This window comes from Syzygium oleosum, unplaced genomic scaffold (genome assembly GCF_021117445.2).
Source record: "Syzygium oleosum isolate NSW1041296 unplaced genomic scaffold, Sole_v2.1 Sole_v2.13, whole genome shotgun sequence".
NCBI lineage: Eukaryota > Viridiplantae > Streptophyta > Magnoliopsida > Myrtales > Myrtaceae > Syzygium > Syzygium oleosum.
The window spans coordinates 3,695,985-3,708,991 of record NW_026607497.1 but is presented as its reverse complement, the minus strand read 5'-3'; the positions used below and the strand labels follow the sequence as shown (position 1 = coordinate 3,708,991).

The 13,007-nt window shown below is 37.5% G+C and overlaps 1 protein-coding gene across 1 annotated transcript; it reads right to left on the bottom strand.

The window, feature by feature from the left end:
- Positions 1 to 4,371: 4,371 nt before the first annotated feature.
- LOC115675073 (FHA domain-containing protein DDL) lies at positions 4,372 to 10,649 on the bottom strand. The gene is made up of 11 exons (XM_030597683.2): positions 10,418 to 10,649; positions 9,560 to 10,106; positions 8,791 to 8,819; positions 7,862 to 7,928; positions 7,592 to 7,649; positions 7,099 to 7,191; positions 5,653 to 5,767; positions 5,500 to 5,547; positions 5,355 to 5,400; positions 5,165 to 5,235; positions 4,372 to 4,791 (listed from the first exon to the last, which is right to left on the bottom strand). Exons 2-11 carry the CDS (start codon positions 10,073 to 10,075, stop codon positions 4,752 to 4,754), a joined length of 1,083 nt encoding a protein of 360 aa, XP_030453543.1. The 5' UTR covers positions 10,076 to 10,106; positions 10,418 to 10,649; the 3' UTR covers positions 4,372 to 4,751.
- Positions 10,650 to 13,007: the final 2,358 nt, after the last annotated feature.

Genomic DNA, 13,007 nt, shown 5'->3' with positions numbered 1-13,007 from the left:
CCATCCAGTGAGAACAACCTGATGAACATGATCATATTTTTTTTGTTTTTTGGTAAGGGTAAACAACATGATCATATTTTATTACACAAACATGTCAAAAATTGTAAGAGATGAGATATTAAATAATGGAACTATTAAAAGAGGACAATATTGAAATGTTTGGTTAATGGAAACACTGTACGGCGAAAAAAGATAAACAAGCATGTGAATCCTTGCAGATTATGTCACCAAATGGTCGAAAGAAATATCAATCACATGAAGCAGATGGAGGATTAATTTCAAGTAAACCTTAAGAGTACAAGAAACACAAGGTATGCATACCTGAGAATATGGGACTGTGCTGCAGGCAGTTAGAGATGGAAAATCTCTTTCACCAGAGAACGTAGCAGAGCTAGAAGTGTTGATCAAAGAAGTATGAGAGCTTCTCACCCTTTAAAATCGACAATGGGGCAAACACGTTGGATTACAGGCCAAGAAAAGTGAATCAAGAGTGAATCAGCTTGTTTTTTTAGTAGAGTGGGAAGGAAACTAGGAAGAAAGTGTCCGAAGGAAACCAGGAAGAAAGTGTCTCTGGCAGTGATTAACAGTTTCCACTGTGTGTTTGTCCTATGATGTGGACATGTTGTTCTTGGTATGTTTGTGTATGGCGTCGTTAGATTGTGCACGCTTCAAGCTGCATTTCCTGTTTCTTTGAGATGCCATTTCGATCATAGCAACGCTAATTTTTATAGTTTCTTAATGTGAACTCTTTTTTTTACGGGAATACGGGTGCAAGATTATCTAATATGTAGCCTTACTCTCTTATATTTTCTCATCCTTGTTTGCAGCTGGAGCCCTCACCAACTACTGGTTCCCTGATTAAGCAAATCTGAAAATGACAATTATATGACTCTCGTAAGCCTAACCGCCCAAAATCAGAACCGAATAAAGGGACTGTTCGCCTTTTCAAGTTTTTTCCCCCTTTTTTCCTTTCTTTCTTCCCTTCTTCAACTTCCCAACTTCTTAGGTTCAATCGCATTTTTCTTGTTAGTACCCAAGTCTGAGACCGTCAACATATTCAAATGGACCAATATTCACTCAAAAACTTAAGCCAATGAGTTATATGTCAATTTGTATATATTAACTACTATATATCATACCAATTCTCCAATGTAAGATTTCTCTAATATAACTTGCACATACATCATTTCAATCTCTCCCTCACGCGTGAGTCTGGTGTTAGGTTTGTTCCCCCTCAATTTAGGTATCCTTTTGTATCATTTAATCTCAACTTAAATCTCTAAGTTATTTCAATGCATCTGCAACTATGCACAGCAACATCATCAACTACTAACTCGAGATTACATCACTCATGATCTCTATCTTGCGTCACCAGACCAACCGTCTATCATCTCTCACTAAACTAATCGTGATGGCAATTTTCACCCGAAACAAATGTCAATAATGAGATTTCTTTCTTGAAATATAGATTGGGGTGGAGGACCAATCAATCATCAGCTCTAATACCATTTATAAAAAGTGTGTAGCAAAAGCCTAATACTCGAGGAGATCGTCAAGAGAAAGCCCAAATCCAAGTTCGTTAACACATCCAGTTGGACCAACATTCACTCAATCACGGCATCGAGTCCCAATCCTGGTCTCTTTGGACTTGGGCTCGACCTCTAGGACCCAAGCATGGGCATCAGGGTTATTTTGTGCCCATTTTGAATTTTTAATTTTTTTATTTTTTTTCTTTTCTTTTTCCTTTTTTTCTTTTTGTTCTCTTTTTTCTTCCCTTCTTCCTCCTCTAGGCGGTCGCTGGGCCTCGATGAGCCTCGCCGATCCCTGGCAAGGCTTGTCCTTTTTTGTCACTAGGCGAAGTCGACCTCGTCGGTGACTGGTTAGAGGAGGAAGAAGGGAAGAAAATAAAAAATAATTAGAAAATAAAAAATTCGAAAAAATATTATAATATTATTTAAAAAATTTCCACGTCAGCACAGGCCGCGCCATGTAGAACGATCAAAGTCCATGTCAGTGATTTCCGGCTAAAATTAGCCGAATTGACTCAATTGGCAAAATGTGAAAAGGTTTAGAACTCAATTGATAAAACTGAAAGATTTAGAACTAAATTGGTAAAAGTTGAATAACTTTATGACTTTTTGGACAATTTTTCCCAAAAGCACCCGTCATGCAAAGGAGGCACCAGATGTCGGCACCAAGAAAGTTGGTGAATTTCGCTATTGTCTACATATTAGCGAGCCTCTTCTAATTGTTTTCTGATTTTTCCACAAATTCCATCTCTCATTTTTTGCAAAACTAGAAAAGATATATGTATAGTAATCAACTTTAGGAATCACAAAAATTATGTGTGCATTTCATACTCTTTTTGCATTCACAATGCGGTTAGATGTGTGACCGCTTATCTATATACTACATTAATAATAATTAAAGCATACACAAACAAACATTCGAAAATTCTTTACTTGATCATTCAGAGAAAAATCTCATCATCAAATGTAACACAAGAATTATGTGTGCATTTCGTACTCTTTTTGCATCCACAATGCAGTTAGATGTGTGACCGCTTATCTATATACTACATTAATAATAATTAAAGCATACACAAACAAACATTCGAAAATTTTTTACTTGATCATTCAGAGAAAAATCTCATCAAATGTAACACAAGTACAAACCAAATCAAATGTTCCAATTTCATAAAATGTCAGAAATAGACAAACAAAATTAAATGACGACAATGCAATTTGTAAACATAATGCTCCATTTTACCAATCGATCACAGAGTACCCATCAATACTCCATGATCACGGAGTTCATATGTGTATTGATGAAGCAAGAGCAGAACGAAGTTGATGAAATCGAGTCTTAAAAGATGTTGAGTTTCGACAAGTACATTGTCTCTTGGCAAAGAACCACTCGTCAAACTTGATGTTCGCCGTCGGACGCCAAATGCGACACCAATGCTAATTCTTGCGGCTTCTTTGAAGGGCAAAAGGGAAATGATAGAGGTTAGAAGAAAGTCCGTCAATTTGGAGAATATGACCATGGCATTGCTTCGAACATGCCTCTTCGGTGCAATGTTAAGGAGACAAAACTGTTGAACAATGGCCGAAAAATAGCTCTCTTGCTACAATTACAAATATCAGTTACCAAAACTGTTGGAGAATGATCTAATAGGAGACAAAAACATGTAAAAGATCAAACTCTACATAGCATTAACTAAATATCTAATTAGGTTCCCTTCCTTCTGCTTCACATAAGTTCATCTTAATGATTTCTCTATCGCATGACAAATTAAAATACGAGCCAATCTTCGATTTCTATCTTCTTCTTCTTTTTCTTTTTCTTTTTCTTTTTCTTTTGTTTAGACCTTACATAACTGGCACAAGTTCACATTAAAATCTTAATTAATTCAGATGTGACAAGATATACTTATTACATCAGAGAAACAACACGTTTCTCAAAAAAGATTATTTGTTATATTTTTTTATGGATAAAATGATAGGAACATGGACAAATACAAGTACCCTTTTATGGGGATTATTTAAATCTCCCACATCAATAATGTTCATTTTGAGTCGAAAATATTATCTATTAAGATTGCGAAGATTTGAGGTCAACAAACTCGTAATCGCAATCCAAGCAATAAAAATATAAATACCCGATAAAATAATATTAAAATCGTGTATCTTTTAATTAATTAATTTTTAAGTTTACGGTAGATGAGGTAAGTCTCAATCTCAAGGAAGAAAAGGAATATTAAAATAACATCGATAGAACCGGTCGCTCTTCATTTATGTTATGTTTTTTTTTTCGTTTCTTTCTTTTGATATTTTGTTTAGTCCTAACATGCATTTTATTCAAGGCCATTGCCTCACGGCCCCTAATATCTTTTGCAACCGAAAAAACAAAAGTCATCCGGTTTCCAAAATATAATTTTATGGTTAAAATCCATCCATCGCTTTTAAAGACAAACAACTTCTCATTTTCCTTCGGACTTTAATTTAACATGTTCTTAAATATTTATTCGAAAATGAAGGAAAATAATTAGACAACGTCGTTGGTCATCTTTTGAAGCATCATCTCCATAAGATTCCGAAGGATTACCACGAGATGATAGAAGAAAAAACTAATCACTGTGGACTATATCACCTAATCTTGAGAAAGAAAATTATCAATATAAAGACCAGACAATTATTGAGAATAAGCCGTGAAAAGCTAAGTAACTTGCAGACACTTCAACTGTCAAGTCAGTTCCCTCAAACGATAAAATAAGTAGTGGCATGAGGGAACCTCATTAGCCGAGATGACAAAGTTCGAGCAAGCCGTCATGAAATCACAATCTGTTCGACACATCTCAACCAAATAGGATAACAAAACAGAGACCATCTATTTCTTCAAGTCGAAGGCCGCCAAGCAGCCATTTTAAAGTTTACCACTCACGTGAATCTGTCACAATGGCAAAGTCCAATGAGAAGGGAGGGTGGAGGCGACAAACACGTTTTGGTAATAATACATATAATGTCACCCCAAAAAGAAAATCCTCTGCAGATCGCCACCGGGAACGGGAAAAATACAGGCAAGGTAGAGATTACTTCTGCTAAGAACCAATAATTAAGGGTAAGGTTCAGTTGGGCCCTGATAAATTGATTCTTTACAACGAGCACTTCCATCATTAAGTAGAAGAACATCTCGGGTTTTTGTTTGCAAGCGGGAATCTACTAGAATATATTCGAAGAAAACCATGGTCATCAACCTGCAGAGTTCTCGTGCAACAATACATATTCCCGGCTGCAAGAATCAGACAAGAGAAGCAATTGAACTATAAGCATAGACAATCCCAAATAGCATTTGGAGCGGTATAGCAGGACAAGAATTTGATTTGCAAATGGAAGAAAATAATGTTGAAAGTTTACAACAGCTGTCTCTGAAATTCAGCTGAAGGATCAAGAACAATAAATTTTGCTCAGAATTCACAGGATGCAAGTTGCATAAAACAGAGGATTCATGATCCATAGAACATAGCAGCAGTTATAGATATCACAAACAACAGAAGAGAAGATGCACGATAAAACAGCTGAAAGATCATCAGGCAAGCATTCTTTTGACAAGGTAATTCACACAATGCAAGCCACGTAAAGTTAGGCAATGGTTGATGACTTACCTGCTGTTACCGAACTTAATTGTGTCCTTTTCAAATAATTCATAATATCGTTGAGGTTCGATGGGATTCTCCTGCAAATGCAGAAGCCTCGTCGTAAGGACAAAACTAGAAAAGAAAACAAATTACCTGAAAGGCCACAAATAATCCAAACAATAATTCAAACGCTATAAATTGCTGCCAAGTTGCTTACATTTAGAAACGTCTTATTTGTGCTTCCGAGATCCATCAAATAAGGCCTGCAATGTGCAGAGAAAGGAACATATCAGTTCAATGATTCAAATGATATAATCTCACATTACTACAAGCAATTCTGAATGATAATATGCTAGGCTAACCTTGTTTTCTTTGATAATGTGCCATCGGGTTGGTCCTTCTCTACTTGCCTGAGAAAAAATGAAATAAGCATTATTCTGTACTCCAAACTTGACAATGACATAATATATTTGACATATAAATCCTTAATAGTATAAAAATTATCTTGAGTATACCTAAATTGAATGACAGCATGTTGCTTGCTACAGGATGGGTGGTCTGTGGGAATATCTGCGATCCTCCTCTCTCTTCCGAAAAGGTAGCAGCTTTGACGGTGAATGTAGAGGGGCTCTGTTCCAGTACATTAACATAAGCAGACAATAGTAAGATCAATACTTTCAGCAAATATTGGAAGTACAGTTTATTCCAAATCAATAAATTACTTTATACATGCGTGACAGAAGAACCACCTAAATATCCTTGTCAACCTTCATAATATTGTGATTGGTCATCGGCCTCAATTGGGCAAGTTGTTCACAAGTAGCATTAAAATAAACAGACACGAGTAACATCACTTGCAAGTGACCCACAAAAGAGCTGTGAAGAGAAGAAAAGGGAAAATTGCTCTATCATAAGGGAAAACAAAATTTTGCATCCCATAATGACATGAAACGTGCAATGTATTTTAATAATGGCTAATAATAGAAGAAATAGAAAAAAGAAAAGCAGCAGAAGAAAAACTGAAGGACATTATAGACAGATGAGATAATTGTCGAGGAAAAGAAAGCTTCATGTTAAAGAAGGGTTGTCTTCAAAGCCGGAAGCAAAACGAGAGTTCACTCAAAGGGTTGAATCTAGCCCAGCAGAATTTTGACAATATCCTTGCTCCGGATGGATACCATTGAGTCCCTATGAATAGCAAATCCCCCACCAGTCTACCATGACAAGCATAGAGTTTCCTTAATTATTTCCCCATTGAAACAGAAAATATTCTTGAAAAGATCAAATCTATAGATACTCTTAGACAAGCCAATGGCATAATGAGAAACAGCATGCTACATTTTTGTTGACTTCACTGCCATCGACCTAATATTTATGGCATCCCCCGAATTCTCATTTGTATCATCACAGTGCACCTAGGTTGATCCAAACACATTAGACAATATGCCTCCAAGAATATAGAAGGATGAACACCTTTCATACAGCATTAAGACACATATGACTGAGCGTTTCATTTTGTGGTTCTTTTTAATTGGTGCGTGTCTCAGTGTGGTTAGAGGGCTTAAAAGAAATCGGGTTACTGAATAAAGGATAGGAAAACCAATGCAAAGAATTACAGGCTGCATTTTTCAACCAAAAATCAGAAGAAATAACTAAAGAAGGGATACCATGATAAGGATGGGATGATTGGTGATATCACATTTCCAATACAACTATAAATGTCACAGAGATGCAAAACAGCTCTTTCAGTAGCAAAGAAGATTTGGCTTTTACTTCGGAAAGAGATTAAAGGCCAATTGCCAACCAAAAGAGCACTAGATGGCCAAATAAGCATACAGACCATCAGTGTACTAACATGTCAATATATAGAAAACAGCATGTTCCACCAATGTATAAGATAAAATAGAGAGTCTTGAAAAGCAAGAACAAAGCCAATGTCATAAGAATGTCTTGAAGGTTACCATTAAGCACTTCCCCACCCTTGAAAACATAAAGTCTCCATCTCATATCAGGTTTACGAGCCTCGGGTGGTTCACTAAAAAGTAGTGTCACACCTGCAAAGATCACATCAACCTTCAATATTGGAAGAATGTAAAAAGTAGTGGCACTCTGCAAAGCATCTGAAAAAATTTCCATGAAGCTTGCACCATGAATGTCAATTGCAGCAAACTCCACATTGACAGATTGTCAATGCACATTCTCACTAATTACTACAAGAGTACATATGCGATGCACCATCTTGTCTTTATGCAGCTTCAGAAATGCGAAAAATGTCATGCGAATTGATATAAAGGGAAAAGCAAATGTGCCACAATATATATGACGTATCAGGGAATAACAGACTTTAACAGAGTTATCTTCCATCTGTACATTTGAAAATTAAAAAGGCCCATCAAAACCAAGAAAGGGAGACGATAAGCCATGAGGTGAAATAAACCTTGACATGAATCTCACCTCTCACTTTGTTCGTTTCAGCAGCAAGCTTTCCAGATAGCTCAAATGAAGGTTTTTCCTGCAAATAAAAGTATAAGGCTAAAATCATATACATGTATACCAGAGTGCCAAATCAAGTAAATTTAAAGAACAAATGGCAATAGACTTCAGACAGCAATAACAGAAGTAGAATTGTCAACGTCATACTGTTATTTGTTATAACCCCTCAAGATCAAAAGTTCTTTATCAAATAAATCATGCTAGAAGACCTGGAAAAATAAATAATATCACCTTCTGCTTTTCCTCCAAGGCCTTCTCAGTAGCCTCCATCTTTGCCACTGAGTCAATTTCATCATCCCTGCAATATAAATACAGCTACAAATATTAACAGCAAAAACATAAGTTAAAAGAACAATTCTGAAGTCCAAGGATAAAATCTTGATGCATGAATGAATCTTCAAGTACATATCCACATATAAAAAGCAAAATGTTAACCAAGAAAATAATCAACCAGATTTCTCAAATGAATAAAGATTTCGCGGCTGTGTGTTTATTTTAGTGTATCTAGAAGCTCCCACAAAAACCACAAATAAGGAGATTCCACATCCAAGCTTAATGTTATGGATATACCACTATATAAGTCTAAACTACCAGCAATAGCATATCATGTTCTGCCAGAATGATGGACTTAGCATTTACATTTATTAGCATGATAAATTTTAGAAGGTAATCTGTGGCAACACTGCTGGTCATAATCCTCATAGTGCATCTAATGGGCATGATCAAAATTAACCCACCTAAAAGAGCTTTGTTTATTCTGCAAAAAAGCAAACCACACAATTTTTTCAAGGAGAAAACATAATTAAAAATAGTTCATGATCTTTACTTAATGTTTCTGAGACTAAAGGATGATATAGAGACTTATCAAAGACAGGTGACGTTACAAATTGATAAGCAAAACAATTATCTTTTCAGTCACCTTATCTCTTCCGCACATGACTCATCTTTCTATATATACCCAGAGGAAAAAAATCTAGAGTAAATAGAAGTGTGCACTGGAGCACACACATCAAATAGCTGCTTCCATAAGAAGGATAATGCATGAATCCGTCATACAAGTCTAGTGGATCAATAAAAAATCAAACATTAGTCAAGAGAAATCTTATAGTAAGTCATCACTAATGAAAAGCTGAAAATCAGAATGTTCGACAGCAGCTTACCGCTGTTCAGATCTTCTTGCATTCGACACCTGTAAAGAAAAAGAAGAACTGCAATCAGAGGATCAGTGGAACACCAAATCAGAGGATAGAGGCAATTATAAATGGATCCACTTTCTGAGGAAAGGCCACTACAATTATCCTTCTCCGCATGGCGACATAGACAAAAATGAGTCTCAAAAGCATTGTGGTACTGCCCCACTCATAGACTCTTTCTAGAGCATTTTACTCACACGACATAAGGACATAAGAAATATAAAGTAAACAGAAAATGTAGGGTAGCTAGAAAGACAATGGGTCATAAGTTGGGTGCAATTACGAGTTCTCACTACACAATTATCTGCGAACCACTGATTAGATGGCAACTGTCCACCTGCAGTCTGAAATGATGGGGTTCCCTTTCGGAAATTTAGGATAAATAAAGCTATGTTCATTCCACATCCATAAAGCCTGCTAGGCATTCTATGTTATTAGATTTCCTTGTAACCACCACAAGGTCAGAAGCTTATCAGAGGCCAAATCCTTATTTAGGGCGAACAGGGAATTAAATGAGAGCACTAATAAAAGCCACAACATTAAACATGCTTTACCAGAAGGTACAAATATTTCAGTTTTTTTTTTTTAGTACAATGGAATTAATATCACAAATTCATTCTCTATTTCTTTCAGAGATCATAGGATTGGATAATCGCAGGAAAATAACAGAAAGCACACAAAAAGCCATTGCATCCACACACAAAAAAATTCATAGGATATGGATATCACCAGACACCTCGTCACGTGCTCTGGCATCTACAGCTGGCCGAGGCGAGAGAGATCGATGCCGGCTCCTATTGTGATGTTCCACTGGAGAAGTAGACCGCGCGTGTCTTGATCTAGAAGACTTGCCATTGGAGTCGTCTCTTTCCGACCTTTTCTCTCTTCTATCGCCCCCAACTTCCCTATCGGAGCTCCTTTCGCGGTGCCCACCCTTGTCATTTCTCTCGCCGCGGTTCCTATCATGCTCTCGCCTGGTCAATTTCTCAGAGTCCCAATCACTGTGAGACCTCCGCAGCCGCTTCGTCCGCGGAGAAGGGGACCGGGAAGCTGGGGGTGGAGAATTCCTGCGCGGAGGAGATCGAGGGCGACTTGAGCGTTTGTCATCCGCCGGAGAGCGACTCCTGTGCGAACTCCTGTGCCGGGCGGGCGACTTCTCCCTTCGCGAAGAGCTTCTCCGAGAAGGGCTCCTCCGAGGAGAGCCTCGACCCCTATCAGGAGACCCCGAATGACCCGATACATTGCGTGCCATCTTTACTCACAAGCACCCCTATTGAACTCAACTGCACAAAAACACGAACTACTCAAAACCCATCTTACAAACACAAATAGCATGGACAAAACGAGACACAAGGACGATACTCAACTTCCAATGTCACCAAATTGCATCCAAAAACTACAAACGCAAAGAACTGAGCTTTACATTGTTTTCTCTTTCAAATCCAAAGAACTAAAGCTCAACGGAGGGCCTCGACATTGGAGACTTACAAACATTGCACAACCCAAAGATGAAAACTTTACATTTCCCATCAATGGCACCTTCTACACATGAAAGAACTGAGATAAAGATTAGACAGAGCAAGGGGTTGATTACCGGAGAGCCGCCAGCTTGTTGGCGAGAAGACGATCGAGAGCGGAGATGGTGAAGGTGGTGACTGCGAGCTCTCTTGATCAGCGCGCTGCTCTGCTGATTGCAAGGTCCCGATTTGGGGTTTAGGGTTTCTTTCTGGTTCCACCGTCTCCCGTTCAGTGAAAAGATTATCCAGTTAAAGCGTGACGCATACAGTTTCCAGATGGTTTAATCCGACCATAAAGGGAAAATCCAAGGAAAATAGGACGGCCACCTAAGAATCACATCTGAACCTCCCACCAAATAAACACAATTTTTCATTAATAGATAATTTTCTTTTAGGCCCGCCAAATGGATTGGTCGGGTCGAAACGGGATGACCAAAACTAACCTATTTAACTCATATTTTGCTTCGGGCAAAAAAAAAAAACTCATATTTTACCCATTTTTATGCAGTATAATTTCAACTATCTATACCCGACTCGACTTGGGTTCGAATACTTTGCAATTCTTATTCCTTAAGTTGTTACTTCTGAAGAGTGGGCAACTCCATGGACTACTCGTCGAGTCGGTGAGAGAGAGCTTGGATGCTCGAATCAAGTCGCGGGCTAGACTTTGCGTGGATCACAAACAACACAAAGACATCGGTGAGCATCGCGCCGACAGACAAGAACACCCATGTGGATAGGTTTGGAGAGCGGGTCATGGACAAGGGCGTGAAGGTGGTGGAGTTGGTCTTGCCGCGCATTCTCCAAAACATCCATTCAATTGAAGAATGCAGAAACATTAATGTTTGAGTTGTTATATACCGAGCATCCTTGTATCAATGTTGCATCCTTGGCAGTCGGGAGTCTATACGATGAATAAGCCCCAACGATCTCGACAATTTAATGAAATTGCAAAGATTATGATTATGTTGGCAATTCAAAGATCCTCAATCAATAAAAGTTGTCTAAATTAATAAAGCTAAAAGTTGATTCGCCTACATGTGAGACGCCATGCACAATATATAATATTATATATTCAAAGCAATTGCGAAATGATTGATGAGATATGGTGAACTATTTCCTTTACCTCACCAAACTCACCATTTTCCTTGTACATTTTATCCTACTATTACTTTTTCTCATTTCAACAGAAACTAAACTTAAGTACGGATAACAGTCCAACAACAATATCAAAAGCAAGGCATCATCATAGTCGCTAGGTGGCTAAGCATCTAACTCATAATCCTCTATACAAGAATATTCCAAGCATAGCATAACTTCGGGATCAAATCGATAAGAACTTCGCTTCGAAGATTTTGACATCCCTCGAAGCAATGCTTAAGAGTAAATCTAATAGTATGAAAAACATTATCAACAAAAAAAATATGAGTTTGTGATTCATTTTGACAACCTACCTATTTGAATGCTTTGAGAGATTTTTTAAGGGTTACGCTTTTTCAAACCCTTTATTGGGTTCATCCACACTCTAATTTAATGAAATGACAAACATACCAATGCATTGATATTTTATTCTTCTCTCTCTATTTTGATCAAGTAGGGGGTATACAAGTCAAGATGAGCAAGTTTATAAAAAAAAAAGAAAAAAATAACACAAATAGTCTTTCAATTTTGGCCCAATGTGTAATATGATTTATGAATTTTTAATTTGTTTAATATATTCCTTGAACTTTATTTCAATATGCAGTGTGGTCTCTGAACTTTTAGTACATGTTTAATTTAGTCCATGAACTATGTGAAAATAGTGCATGGTTCAATTTGATCAATTTAGTCCATGAAGTATGCACTATTTCACATAGTTCAATTGAAGGCTATTAAAATAAATGAACACGGTGCAAATGTTGTAGATTGATATTAACATGTAAACAAGATTCTACTTCAAGCTACTTTCACAATATGCCGAGTATAATTTCATCTAATTCGAATTTGGATCGAGTATAGCCCGTCGTCCATGATGGGTTGACCCGAAATCCGGCCCATGAAACTCGAATTGTTCCCTTGGTGGGAGTAGCTACTGGAGGAATTTATTTGCTCTCCACAAAGATTGCACCCATGAACAAAGCACCGTGGAATAACGACGCTATGTCATAAAATAGGGGAAAATGGAAGGAATGAAATTTTGGGTTAAAAACTTTAAAGTATCTATAATTTTTAACGAAAGGGAGTGGATGGGAAATTTAAGAGAGCGCTATTACCAAAATAAAATCATCAATTATGTTCAATACGACATTAGTACCCCGAAATTTCTTATCGTGCCATGAAAAATTCTAAAACCATATCCATAGTTGACATTGACACCAGTACCCGAGAAAAAAAATATTACCAAAACCCCCCAAACTTGTAATAGCTTGACAAAAAAAAGTTCCTTTTTAAATTTTGTTAACAGCGATGTTCTTCGAAATAATAAGTCTTGGAATAGGTAGATCGGGTGACATAATCGCTGGCCATCCTCCCCAACCCTGTAAGGAAGGCAATCGCCTACCTTTCCCCATTCTCCCATAAAGCTTCTTTTCCCTCCCGAATCTTTCTTAGAGGGGAGTACTCTAGGTCTACTGGTCGATTCATCCAAATGTCAAGGAATTCTAATGCGCACCATAAACCCGATATCCG